General features: G+C 38.3%; 2 protein-coding genes across 3 annotated transcripts; one reads left to right on the top strand and one right to left on the bottom strand.

The window, feature by feature from the left end:
• Positions 1–5,506: 5,506 nt before the first annotated feature.
• LOC129742683 (MPN domain-containing protein CG4751) lies at positions 5,507–10,806 on the bottom strand. Of its 2 annotated transcripts, none has more exons than XM_055734619.1 (7): positions 10,534–10,806; positions 10,357–10,464; positions 9,973–10,219; positions 9,812–9,914; positions 9,329–9,747; positions 7,766–9,259; positions 5,507–7,703 (listed from the first exon to the last, which is right to left on the bottom strand). In XM_055734619.1, exons 1-7 carry the CDS (start codon positions 10,603–10,605, stop codon positions 5,932–5,934), a joined length of 4,215 nt encoding a protein of 1,404 aa, XP_055590594.1. In that variant the 5' UTR covers positions 10,606–10,806; the 3' UTR covers positions 5,507–5,931. The 2 variants fall into 2 exon arrangements, with proteins under 2 accessions (XP_055590594.1, XP_055590595.1); XM_055734620.1 differs by having other exon boundaries at positions 7,769–9,259.
• Positions 10,807–11,358: 552 nt separating this feature from the next.
• LOC129742703 (COP9 signalosome complex subunit 8) lies at positions 11,359–12,546 on the top strand. The gene is made up of 3 exons (XM_055734646.1): positions 11,359–11,545; positions 11,612–11,682; positions 11,746–12,546. The coding sequence occupies exons 1-3, from the start codon at positions 11,489–11,491 to the stop codon at positions 12,179–12,181; spliced, it is 564 nt and encodes a 187-aa protein (XP_055590621.1). The 5' UTR covers positions 11,359–11,488; the 3' UTR covers positions 12,182–12,546.
• The last annotated feature ends 1,486 nt before the right edge of the window (positions 12,547–14,032 follow it).

The following is a 14,032-nucleotide window of genomic DNA, read 5'->3' as shown; positions in this document are numbered from 1 at the left end:
GCAAAAATGAGAGCACAAATTTTCATACTTGGTTAGCAAAGTGATACCAAATTTTGCTAAAACTGAGACCCCAACTACACCTCGTTTTCTGAGAGCTTGGAGAGCAAAATTATACCAGTATAAGGCATCACATATTTGTCAACGATAGCAAAATTTGACATCATTATGCTCTCAAATCTGTCAAAAAATGAGGTGTAATTAAGGTCTCAATTTTAGCTAAATTTGGCATCATGTTGCTAACCAAGCACGAATATTTTGCTTCATTTTTGTGTGTACCACCTTATGTCCAGTAAAATGATAGCAAATTAAAATTTCAAGGCGTGATAGCAAAGTTTGCTATGATTTTGCAGTACAAGTAAGCTTGACTGAATAACTTCAGTTCTTTTTTTTCAAATTTCCGAAGTCAGAAGTTTACTTCTTATTATAATTGTTGAATTTAAACCATCTTTTTGAGTGCCGAATTCTATTCAATTAAATGGCTGAATTTATATTACTGTGAAAACAAAGCTTTTTATAAAACTCCCGAAGGCGTTTTCTGCCCCTATTTGCAAAGCAGTCCCATATTGTAAGCGTTTCCAATCCATATGGGACTGTTATGCGAGTAGTGGCAGTTTCAAACTTACACTGAAAGTATGTAAATAAACTAAATCTTCTTGATAAACAACGAATGAATAAAAACTCATCTTAAATCTTATAACATTTATAACAGAACAAATGTTCATAGGTAAGCTAAAACAGAAAATCATTAAAAAGTAAAGTACCTATGATTTTCAAAAGTTCAATAAAACATTTTCATATAATTCTGCTAATGCTTTTCAATTATTTTTCAAACTTTAATCACCCTTAGAACTGTTCGCATTTAACTATATTCTGCATAAAAAATGCTTCTAATGCTCAATATGAAAAAAAAAGTGATTATATTACAAACGCTTCTCAAAGCAACAGTTTAAATCTATCGAGTTTAAACGCCTCAATGTAGGCAAATATTGGCCCGAAACAAACAAGCAACTACTCATGCGCAAACGATGCAATGTTCACAGTAATCATAAAGAAATTCTGCAGGGATAGTCAAAAAAAGTAAAAAAAAAGATTTTTTTTAAAAGTTTATCTACAAATAATAACTAATGATTCTTAAATATTTTCAATGAAAATATTGTAACTTTTGTTATGTTTTGCCATATTTTTCAACAGTGTCAGTTTCAACCCAGTTTTTCCTCAGCTGCTGACGGTAAATTTAATTTTGAATTAAATCATGAGTTTTTTTGCATAATGAACTCGGAATTCTTGAATTTTGCACTTATAGGCCATTGACTACCAACTTAATTATTAGTACAAGCCATTTGTCAACAATTTTTTATTCTAAAAATTTTAAATACATGACTTTAAAAAAATTAGAATCAAAGAAATCTACATCTTAAGAAACCAAATTGGTTCGAATATGCAGGAGGCAGTTAACAAGTTAAAGAACTTATCAAATTTAATTCAATTATCTAAACTTAAAAAGTTTATCCCAACTAAGCATTTGAAAAACTTAACTAATTGAGATGTAAATGTAAATATTATTTTACACATTACTGTATGTAACGTTAATGCAATACTTTCCGTTGATCGTACTATTCACTTTCCTTATGCAACCAAAATGTAGAGCAATTTTTCTGATACCGCACATTGTAACGCCGTAACGTATGCCATCACGCGAACCGAGATTTTAATCGGATAAATAATATTATTACATCAAGTACAAAGATTTTTTTTCTTTAAGAATTATTGTAAATCAAATACAAAAAAAAACTAAAATAAACCAAATCTAAAAGCTTTACATAGTTTCTTTTAGTCTTTAAATACCGTACCGTATAGAAATTATCAAAGGTTGAAAAGTTTAGTCACTTGCCACTTATAGGCTATGCCACTTGAGGCTTTCGAACGATGTGGTAGACTTGTGACTGTGACAACGAGCCAATATTCTGAATTGAAAGGTTTGATACTAGAAAAGAGAAAAAGCTACTTACATGACCCAATTTACGATTTAAAATTATCCATTATGTAGAAAGAAGTACCATGTCAATGTTGCGCTGGTGTACTACGAGCAGTCCATGATGACCGTCTGCTCAGTACCGGATGTACATTGTTCGACATTTTGAAAATATACATGGTGTTGCTTTACCATACGCTTTTCTTCATTAAAAAATTCGGAGTTCTTTTAGATGATGGATGTTCCCTGTCTTCTGCTAAGGATTCATTGAATTTATCCGAATGAACTCTTGGGTGGGGAGTGGTGTTTGCTAGAGCAGGATCAATAAATTAGCAGTGGGACCAGCTAGGTTGCTTCCATGAAGGCTGACACTGGAACACGTACAGCAGTATAGTGATCCGTCCGCTTCCTGGCGGAGGACGCATTGTACATTGGTGATTACTGGATCGAATTACTGTCATCCTGCCAGAGAATGAAAAACGTTTTCCTCTATCCTTTGAATAAGTTTTTCCGGCTTCCCTCAAACCACGATCATCAGGATGGAATGCATGTAGGGATTTTTCTGGAACAAAGAAATACGCGATTAGTTGAAAAGGAATGTTTTGAGAAAGGAGTTATGATGATGGCATACCTGAATTTTTGGATCTGTTTTTCATTACTCTTCGTTTTGCAACAATCTAACTAGCCTTCACTTCACACTGAAAGTATACCGATTAGTAGCAGATTGAAAAAGCACAAGCGTAAACTAGATTAATTAGTAAAACTTTCTAAATTTTCTTCTTTTTGCTTCGACCGACGACGTTCCATTTGAAAATATTTTTGTTTACTTTTGGATCAGTAACGACGAATATATGTACAGTGGTGCATTAGTATGTGGTGTTTTTTTGAATGTCTCAATAATAACTTGGACATTATTTATAAAGGTAAATAATAATTTTAATTGAAGGTTTGGTTTTTAATAGTGCCTATATGTTATGTATATTCAAACTCGGTTGAAGTATTTTTTTTATTTTAGAAGATTTTTTTTGTTTCGATTAGTAGTCGTTCGAACATCTGACATGTCAGTCGCGACTTATATCAACGATGCAGTTGGCGGACAGTCATTGAAAAACTTTATCCGGTACAACTTGAAGAGACTATAGTAAACAAAGCGGCGCCATTTGATCCTTTTCAAAATAATGAGCTTGCAACCCTGCTGTAGGGTTGCCTTTAAGACTGATTGGTTTTGCCCGATTGGAATGACACAGACAGAAAATCAAAAATTATAAACGTGACATTTCGTCTCTTTGTTTACTATAGGCCCGTCAGTACAACTGTGATCGATTTTACTCTTGGGCTCGAACTCACGGACATCGGCTCAGGAAGCAACTGACTTGCCAACTGAGCTATATAACAAGCCCATTCTAAAAATATTGAAATTTGTTATTTTATTCTAAAAATAAATTTTGCATCATTTCTTTTGCAAAAAAAAGTTTTTATATAAGAAAGTGTTATTTTGCGGCTGATGATTTGTTTATTTGAAAAAAAAAACATATAATTTTAATCAGTCAGAAGAAAATCAGTCACAGTTGAACAAGTTAATAAAAATATAGTTACTACACAAAATAGTATTTTTTTTTATTTTAAATTATGAAAAAAAATGTTTGTTATTTTTGTAAAACACATTAATTTTTTTATCTTAATTTTACATTTTCAATGCTAAATATAGGTGCTCGGATATGTTCCAAAAATCGAAAAGGGTCTGTAAATATTTTTTTTCCCAAAAACCACAAAAAATGGCTAGCTAAATGTGCTGTGACTTTTTATTATTTATTTAATTACTTCTAAGTTTTTTCAGACTATCAAATTCTATTATTTTTGCACTATCAACATTTTGTTGGGTATTTGAATTCAAATATCAAATAAAGGTTTTTACCATTATTTTTCCTAACACTTTTTAAATTAATTGTAAAAAATAACGATATATTTATGATGCCTAAATTAATAATACGCGCTCTTTGCTGGTGGCGGCTGAACTCGTTGTTTATTTCCAATTCGATTTGATCTTTATTACCTTGATATCTAATCATGCCTTTATTTTGATCTCACTTTTTTGCTCTATGGAAACAAATAAAAACTGAATGATGCCATATTTAACTTTCGTAGATAAATCAACACCTCATAGTGCTTTTATTTAGCTATCAATGCTATACTTTGGTGTTGTTTTGCCACCATCTTACTATTTGCTTTTTTTTTTTGTTTCGATTATAGTCGTTTTACCATCTTTATGGCATTCGCGACTTTATCAACGTTGCAGTTGGCGGATCGTTATTGAAAAACTTATCCGGTACAACTGTTATCGATGTTTACTCTTGGGCTCGAACTCGCGGACATTGGCTCAGGAGACAACAGACTTGCCAACTGAGCTATATCACAAGCCCATTATTTGCTTTTATGAAACCTAGTTTTGCCATTAGCAAAAAATACGATACTAAATAATGCTATAATTTTGGCATTGATAGCTTATTTTAGTTACCCTATGCTACCGATTCGGGCACCAAAGGGGAGGCCTTAATCATGCCTAGTTTTGCTATCAAATTAAATTCTACTCCAAATTTTGCTAACCGTTTGCTATCAATACCTAAATGTGGTCTCAGCTTGCTGTCAAATAAAAATTTATGAAACCTCTATTATGCCTAATTTTGCTCTCGTACAAAATTCAACAGCAAAAAATGCTTTCAGTTTGCTGTTGACACCTTATTATGATCTCAGTTTGCTATCAATTTGGGCATCAAAGTCTGCTCGGGAAAGGTATGAGCCGTTTCAAATAAAGGTATTATAAAAAATGTAAAGGCATCTTGCCCTCAAAATATTGGATATGTTTTATTACACAAAATATTACGAAAACTTAAAATAAATTTATTAAAATAATCCTATTTAAAAATTTATCGAAAAATCATTTTTCGGATGTCTGGTAAGCTTGGGTACATTCACGACATAATGATTTTTCCAGTACAACACTGTTAAATACACCCAAAATAATTTAGAAATTATTTCTACGGGATTTTTCATGTAAACTAAAATTTTGCTGCATAATATCGATTCAACGTGTGTCTTGTAGTAAGCACAGAGTATTATGGAAGCTTCCAGTAGTGTTGGACAGTCGATTCGCGATGTCAGGAGATCGGCGACGAATGAGGCACGTGTTGCATGTCTGCGGGCTTGAAGGGTATCAATATCTATAAAACGGCATCGATTTTCGTAGCTTGGCAAGCGAAAAGGGTCTTGCCAGTTCAGGTGTCTAAGGGCGTATCGCAAGAATCGCCGCTGGATAGCCTCGAGCCGATCGACACCATTCTGGTAGTAGGGGCACCAGACAGCTGATACGTATTCAAGGATGGAGCGAACAATGCTGAAGTGAAGGCCTTTTAGGCAATACACGTCCTTGAAGTCCTTCTATTTTATAATCAAATAAAATTTCTATTTTAAAGGAGTTGATTGATCCGTTAACGACAAGGATTTCTCATTATTTCTACCGATTGTAAAACCCATATATGACAGAAATCACACAGAATACTCTATTGTATGCTTTCTATTCTATAGCTCATACACTTTTGATCAGCGTACAAAAAATATTGAATTATTGTACGAAGCAAGAGAGCAATATATAATCTTAGTTTTTTTCACGCCGAATATTTATGTTTGTTTTTTGTTAAGCATAATCCTAAAAGCTAAAAATTCATCAAAATGAAAGGAATGAAATAAAAATACTCTCATTCGTTTCAACATTGAGTATGCAGGTCTCATCATACTGCTAATGGAAAATAAAATATGAACCATTTTTAAAAAGGTTCTAATCGTTATGGAAGTAAAAATTTAAATATACTTTTCGTTCAAAGTGGATTGATGGGGGGGCGCGATACATATGAATGCTGATTTGTCAGCAAGTTTGAGATAAAGAAGTTATGAAAGATCTTACCTTAGGGATCTAGGTTTTCCGAAGAAAGTTTCGGCATCTTGCTGGGTGGAGCCGCAACGAGATCGGCAATCGAGGAGAATTCCATGCGCTTTTTGTAGGGCGGTAGGATTTGTGAGCCGGGAGATGTGCTCGGCAGCGATGGGGAACCGGACATATCGACGGGTGGCGTTTGAGGAGTTTTTCTTGAAAGATCAGAGACGCCTCCGCCCCCGCCCAGAGGAGAAGAAGCAGCTAGGGGAACGCTTGAAACAGCCAAATCAACTGCACTAAAGTTGTACTTCGGTAGAGAGGGACTATCGCGGCTAGCTGATTTTGTTGGAGTCGAACGAGCACCCGGTGAAGCAGCTATTGGCGGTGGGGTTTCGATTTTGCTTGATGAGCTTGTGGATGAAGATGACGATTTTGGAGGTTTCATCATCATAGAATTGAAAGCTTCCTGTTGGAGTTTAAGCAAAGAGGCTGAAGGAGCCAGATACATGTTGTTTGCTTCAAGAGTTGCCTTTGCAAGGGGATCTGGGATCTCAAATTTACCGGATTGGAATAGGGCTGACATTTCGGGCAATTTTGCTGATGAAAAATTGGGGAACATGGAAAGATAGTCGAGACTTTGTTTGGCCGCAGCTGCAGCAGCCGATGTTGAAGTTGTGCTGGAGCTGGATGAAGAAGTTGGTGCTGCGCTGACGCCTCCGAATAACATGCTGAGATCGGCAGCTCCCTTGCCTTGGCCGTAAAGAAGTGCGTTCATATCTGCGGCTCCAGCTCCTCCGACGGCCGAAGTAAACAAGCTGTTGAGCATATCCGCTGGATTGGTTGAAGTATTCGTAGTGGCACGATCAGATGAACCTTTCTTATCAGACTTGTTACCGGACTTGCCGGATGAGCGTTGAACTGGCTCGAATAGAGCGGACAGATTGCCAGCTGATAGGTAAGGATTCATGGCAGCTGCCGCTGCGGCAGCCGCAGCTGCTGCAGCAGCGTTGGCGTTTTCTCTTTCGCGTTCTCGTTCCCTCTCGCGTTCTCGTTCTCTTTCCCGCTCCTTTTCCCTTTCGCGTTCCTTTTCACGTTCCCGTTCTTCTTTCGCAGCAGCATTCTTAGCTGCTTTGCTGGAACCTTCGCCAGCTCCCGAATTCGATCCTAAACCGGAAGTACCCTGGATGAAAGCAGCGAAGTCCAGAGTATTATTGGATAGAGATTGAGCTTTCAACAGGACTTGGATGTCATCCAAATTCCCAGAGTTAAGAATTTGCTGTATTTCCGGAACTTTCTGCGATTGCTCGGCCAACAGATTGATATCGGCTGCAGTCGGAATCGGTGGGAGATACGAATCGGTCGAAAATATTGTGCGCAGCTTAGTGATCAAATCTGTGGCAGCGTCCTTCTTGTTGGAGCTGGTGTTAAGATTGACACTGGAATTGTTGTTACCAGATCCAGAATTTGTATTTGCTCCACCACCTCCTCCACCGGAATTATTTTTCGAAGATGGCTTTTTGATGATAGAAATTTCGCTTCCCAAACTTCCCAGGGCTTGGGCTTGTTGCAGCAGCATTTGTGAGTATTCCGGGGATTTCATCAGATCGGCCAATTTGCTCTGGTCAAATTTGCTGGTGAAATCGGCGTAATCCATCAGCGATTGGTGCTGCTGCTGTTGCTGTTGTTGCTGCTGCTGGAGCAGCTGTTGTTGTGCTTGCTGAAGCTGCTGCTGAACCGATTGCTGCTGGGATTTTGCCCTGGATTTGTTGGACGAACGGCTTGAGGACGACTTGGAACCGGATCCTGTTTTATAAAAATAGAATATTTATTAGTAAAACGATAGCTTCACATTAAAATTAACTCACCGCTGTTGGAGTTGCCACCAAGTCCAGTGCCACCTGCAGCTTGACCAGTTAAGCCACTCATGCCCGCCAAAGGGTTGGCGTACTGCGATTGCATGAGTAGACTCAAGTTGCCCTTTTCAAGCTGCTGCATGAATTCCTTAATGTTCGGTATGGAAGACGAGCTAGCAGCAGCAGCTGCGGCCGCTGCAGCCGCAGCCATCGATGAAGAATTGGATGCTGGAGACGGAGCAGTGCTTGAAGTCATAGTTGATGAGGCAGTGGTTACAGTTGAAGTTTGTCCGCTGCCCGATTTAGATGAGATGCTTCGGTTCAAGCTGTGCATGAGAGTTTCGTTGATTTGAGAGTTCGAGATTCCGGAAGCGGCCGCCACTTGAGCCAGGGCGTTTAGAGCAGATAAACCGTACTCGTCGCGCTTGTTGCTCTGGAATAGAGATGCGTAGTCTTGCGAGAGTAGATTAGGTGGGATGGAGCTTCCAAGGGAAGCAAAGGTAGCTGCATACAAGTCGTGAATGTTGGACACATTACTGCCCATGTTTCCGATGAGCGAGCTCAGGGTTGGGCTGTTACGATTACCGCTTCCAAGAATGTCACCAATCGAAAGTTTTCCTGGACTTGGAGCCGGTGAGTTTCTTGTGCGACTACGGCAAGATGAAGTGTCTGATTTGGCCGGTGATGGACTGGCTCGAACAGGGATTTCAAATTTGGCCGGGCTTGCCGAGTTAGATGGAATTGTGATAGGACTGTCTCTGGGTGATGACGTGTTGGTGGTGATTGAACCGCCGTGATTGCTGGCATTGATGTTACTGATTGGTGGATTGTTCTGTATAGTTGGCGGCATTACGACCAGAGAGCTTGAAAGAGGAGACGGGGTCATATTCAAGCCGGATGGACGCTTCAGTTGAGCTTGGAGACTTGGGACAGCCAAGGTAGTAGCCTTAGGATCATCGTCTTTGAGTGAAATCACATCGGAGTCTCCCATTTCTGAGGTGCCGTCCATATCCTCGTCGTGTTTTGGATCCAGAGATGAAATCGGCGGATCATCATTTGTAAGGTTAACCACAATCGGGGCAGTCGAAATTGGTTCCGGTATTTTGGGAATGTTGATTGGAGCTGGCGGTGGTGGTGGAGGTTCCGGAACAACAATGATTTCCTCCGGATCCAAACCTAGCAGCTCACGAACCCAGTTCCAGAAATGGCCCGAAGTTGAATCCAGAGGAAATTTGGCTTGCAAGGTTCTCTTCAACTTTTCTATGAAAGTGATTTCGTTTTTGTAAACTGCAGCAAAGTTTATGAGCTCCCGTTTGAATTGCTTGTAATAATCAACAGTTAGCATCATTTCTTCCTTGATGTCCTCGGAAAGAGTTTCGTCATGGACAAGCGTATAAGTAATCAGCATTGGTCGCCCATACTCGGCCGGTCGATTTTCTGGGGGTGGAAGGACCCAGAACGACATGATACTTGATTCCAGCGTTATGTTGTCGTCGTTATAGGGAGCTGAAAATAAACAACAGTGTTTATTTTAATGAAAATTGTTGGTTGGTTTAGGGCAGTTTTTCTACTCACAGCAAATAAATCCAACGCACGGCGTGTAAGAAGCTTCCGTTGGTCCTCGCATTTTGATTTGATACTCAAGTTGGGCGTCGCAATCCCTCAACGTTGGTTGAACGGGAAAACGCGGATGAGAATGGTACCACCCGACGAGATTGAGATTCTTTTTCACCATCAGCTTCTGGATCTGTAGTTCGCACATGGCAGCTTTGTCCCGATCGTACCGGGAATTGCGACAGGGGAATGCATGCGTTATGGCTAGGTTATGCGCGTTAAGATCCCATGTTCCTCCAAGATATCCGCTCACTTCATGGTTCGTCAAGTGACAATGGAAATCCATCAGCAGCAACGTAGAAGTGCTCACCGAAACCAAAAACGGTTGCAATTTTCCCACCGATGCAAACGGGACCGATTCAATTAAAGTGTTGGCGTCGCTGGTTTAAAACAATTTATAAATTCGAGAAATTTCAAAATTGAACTTGATTCTAGGAAACTTACTGCAGAACATTCCGATTACTAATTGTGTTATGTTGAACAATATTTCTTCTGATTGGGGGTGGTTCCATGGCCGTTTTGTCTTCCTCTACTTCCTCCACTTCCACTAAAATAAAAGACATTATTTAGAATATTTCAATACAAGTTTTTTTTCAAAACCTCACCTTCAACCGGAATGGCGTCGTCCTTCTGGTCCTTTTCCTTCAGTACCTTTTTATGGTAGGCAGCCTTATAAGCGTCCAACTTGCGTCCCTTGTACTTGACCGACGCCCAACCGCAGCCGGATTTTTTGTCCGGATTGATGATTCTCTTGCAGTAGATTGCCCAGGCGCTGGGCGAACAGAAAATCGTTTCCGTTTCGTGGGACTTGATTTTCCCGTCCGGCATCAGGTCCCCTACGAATTTTTGACCCTGAAAAAGTATCGAACGAAAAAATATCAACAGTAATATTTAAAATTATTCGTATGTATGTTACTGATTTTTTTAGTTATATTTTTGAAATTAGAAAATGTTTGAATCAAACGCTAATTTGGGAACCACTGACTCACCATATACTCAATACTCATCGCAGCTTTTCCCGGCTGTAGAATACTGGCTCCCAGTAACATCTGCAAAGTGACCGGCTTTCCCGGAAAGTATTCCGGCTTATCATTTTCCTGCAAAAAGAAAATCGGAATTAGAACAATAAATTGCAAAAATACCTCAAAAAAAGTCGGGATACAAACATCGTCGATGAACTCGTCCGTGATGTCACTCTCATCGTGATGAGACTCTTCTTCGCTTGCTTTTGTTGACATTTTCGAAGACGATTTTCACCGGTAAATCTTGAACGGAACCGAACGAATTGATTTCACTATTGTTCACCGGGTCTCCGATTAACGAATTTTTATATTTTTTGTCAGTTTTGAACACTTTTTTAGGGATAATTTCGCGTAACAAATTTCGGCACCGAACTAGACACGAAAAAATGCAAATCGGATCCCACACAAAAGCGCTTCTCTCGCGAATGACGTTTGTAATCTTTGCTTTGTTTTCGTCTTTCGTATGCTTGTGCACGCTAAATTTTGATTCATCTCAAAAACGTGTCTCAAAAAATCGAACTTTCCTCAAAACCCTTACTTAAAATATTATTTCGCAAATTATTCAATGACATTAATGGAACATTGATGGAAATTAATGGAGAATTCTCTTTTAAACACAATAACTTATGCAGTATTTTTATTGATTTTTGCCGTGAGTTTTCCAACGTTAGGTTTATTAAGCATTTTAACTGAAAAACTTGAAATCATACATTTTGAACATATGAAATTTAATTTTAAATTTGAACAGTTCAAATCTATGCTTTAGATTTGTTTTTTATTTCACTGTATTTGCACATAATCTCGGAAAGCTTCCAAAACTAACGCGTATATGAAAATTGAATGTATCAAAATGTTAAAAAAAATTAAAAAAGAACTATGTACCTAATTTTCCCAAATATGAGAAACCCCGATGACAGTGTAGAGTTTCACTTTCCGATGCGTTCCTATCACAAAGCCGGACCACGAACGAGAAAACGAAAACAAAAAGCGATTGCAGATTTTTGCTGTTGTTTTAGGGATCCGCGCACGATTGCTAGGAATTTTTCCAAATTTTTACAATAATTCGTGCCGCGAATCGTTATCTTAGTGAGTCAATAGGATGTTTTCCGAAAAGATACGACAGTTAACTTTACTTTTGGAGAAACAAGAACTGGAGGTAGGCCCATTATTTTGATTTTTGGCTTCCGATATAATTACATCACTCACTGTTTACTTCCGGTAGGCTCCCAATGGAATTGTTTCCGTTCAACTATATTCCGAACTGTTCGCGGCCTATTTGTACAGAAACGACTTGTGAGTATACGAGAATGAAATGATACACTTATTTACAACTAAAATCTAAAATTACCTTTCCAGATGCAATGCCCGCTTCCTATGGAAGCGCATCCCTCTCAGTATCCGGAACGGGCACGGCGAACTGGAACAAATGTACCGGGTGTATCAGTGTCTGTGGAACAACGACACAGCCGGGTTCTACAAAGCCATCAACCACGACTGGTCTAAACACGTTTCGGAGCTGATGTTCGAACTTAAAGAAAAGATACAACAGGAAACGCTCAATCTAATTGGTCGCGCATACAGTTCAATCTTTGAAAACGTGTTTGCCGAAATGACCAACCAGACGCCGGATATGATCGATGAAACGTGTCGAAACCTGAACTGGGAAATAGTCGAGGGACCCCGCCCGCGTTTGATCGTGCCAAAGCATCCGGCAGCCGATAAACCGATCGTGGTCAGCTCCGAAGACCAGCTGCAGAAACTGACGGACTTTGTTTCGTTTTTGGAAAACTAATCGATTCCAGTTGTGTAGATTTTGCCCTCTGTTTCTCTTAACGATATTGCAGTATCTCATACGATGGTTCGTTCAAACCCCGTTCTGGATTTAAATTTATTTTTAATTACATAATTTAAAATAATAAGCTTGAAATCAAGAGTGGTAAAGTTTGATACTCAGATGCTCACCTCCTATCCGACGTTTGGCAGTTTCTTGTTCTCGTGCAGTATAAAATCAGGTGAGTAACTTTCTACAAGTTTGGTACCAATTTTGCAATTTGTTCGAAAAGATCATAAGTAGATCTGTACCGAATTCTGACGGATATTCGGCTCACCGAATAGTTGCACTTAGTACTCGTCCAAATATGCCGATTAAAATACAAATTTGTTGTATATACTTTATTTTCTAAAACAGATTCTCTTATCCCTTCTAAACTGTCTTATGGAAAAGGATAAAATTTGCATCAATATTACAACCAAAACAATTGGATTTAAGTCGGTTAATTTTAACTACCTCACTCTAAAGAAATATATTTTGAGGGATATGTTAGACAGTTATCTCTAACCTATTCCAAAAAACAGAAATCGGCTTTTTGTATTTGATATACACCGGGGTAAGTGTGGACGGTTTTTGGTATAGTTCAACTTTAAAAAATCATTGAAAAATCAGCAGTGGATTAATTTTGATAGAATTACGTTCAATGGGATGCAGAACACGTTGTTTACAAACGCTGAAGAGATGAGCTTGATAGGCGCAAAGCGAGAAAAGTAATCAAATAACTTGTTATGGACCGCTGGTGTCTTCACTTACCCCGCTTTATGGGGTAAGTGTGGACGGTGGATTTTCCCTCTGATTTCTCAGGAAATTTTCAACAAATTTGTGTTTTTTTGGTTAAATACGTTACTATATGGCACGGACCGTCCAAAATTTTAAAAAAATTCCATGGTACTATTAGTATGGCATCTTCTAATGATTATTGTGTGTACTTTATGTTGCAACACACGAGATCCGATTTTATCGGAAATATATGCTTATTTCAGAACCAACAAGTACTTTAACCAACTTTTCATGACCCGAATGCTAAATATGGCTAAATTATAATAGATGAGGGAGAGAAAATTGAAAAAATTAGTAAATATCAAGTCTGGATAAAGCCGTCCACAATTACCCCAGGTAGGGTTTGGAGACAAAATTTAAGTTTTTTGTTAATAAACTCTCTTTTCTTCATTTTTAACCACCGTTTCTTTTTCTAACTGGTTGTTTCGAATGTAAGGATTGTTTCTATGTAGAGTTTTTTGTCAAGAGCCACATAGTTTACGAGAAATTTGCAATTTAAAAAGGTGCAAATCAACTCTACATCGTAGTTAAAAACAGAAAATTAACAAAAAGTCGCTGTAAACATCCGTTATTGTGAGAATTGTATCTTTTTCGCAGTTATTGGATAGATTACAAGTAAATTGAACATTCTGCATCAAAAGTTTGAAAAAATAGTGCACAGTATTGTTTTAATAGCCATCGTCCACACTTACCCCGCGTCCACACTTACCCCGGTGTACCTTACAAAAAATAGGAGAACATTGTTCCCTATGGTTATTCAAAGCAAATTTTACCTGCTGATTGTTAGATTTCTATCTAAGTACGCAAACTTTTTATAGGAACGTGCAAAAATTTAGTCCACTCGAATCTCTTTAATTTTGTTTTTTTTTATTTGTGTACTCCTGTTTCAAGTTTGCGCTGATGATAAAAGCGACATTTCGTACGGGATTCTGGGAGAAGTCCCAGTTAAATATCCTCCATCAAAACAATGGCCCGAACTAGGGATGAATCATCCTACAGGATGAAAATCCCAGAAAAAAAAGAAAAAAAATG

The sequence above is a fragment of the Uranotaenia lowii genome, chromosome 2 (genome assembly GCF_029784155.1).
Source record: "Uranotaenia lowii strain MFRU-FL chromosome 2, ASM2978415v1, whole genome shotgun sequence".
Classification (NCBI taxonomy): Eukaryota; Metazoa; Arthropoda; class Insecta; order Diptera; family Culicidae; genus Uranotaenia; species Uranotaenia lowii.
This window is presented reverse-complemented; position numbering and strand designations above follow the sequence as displayed.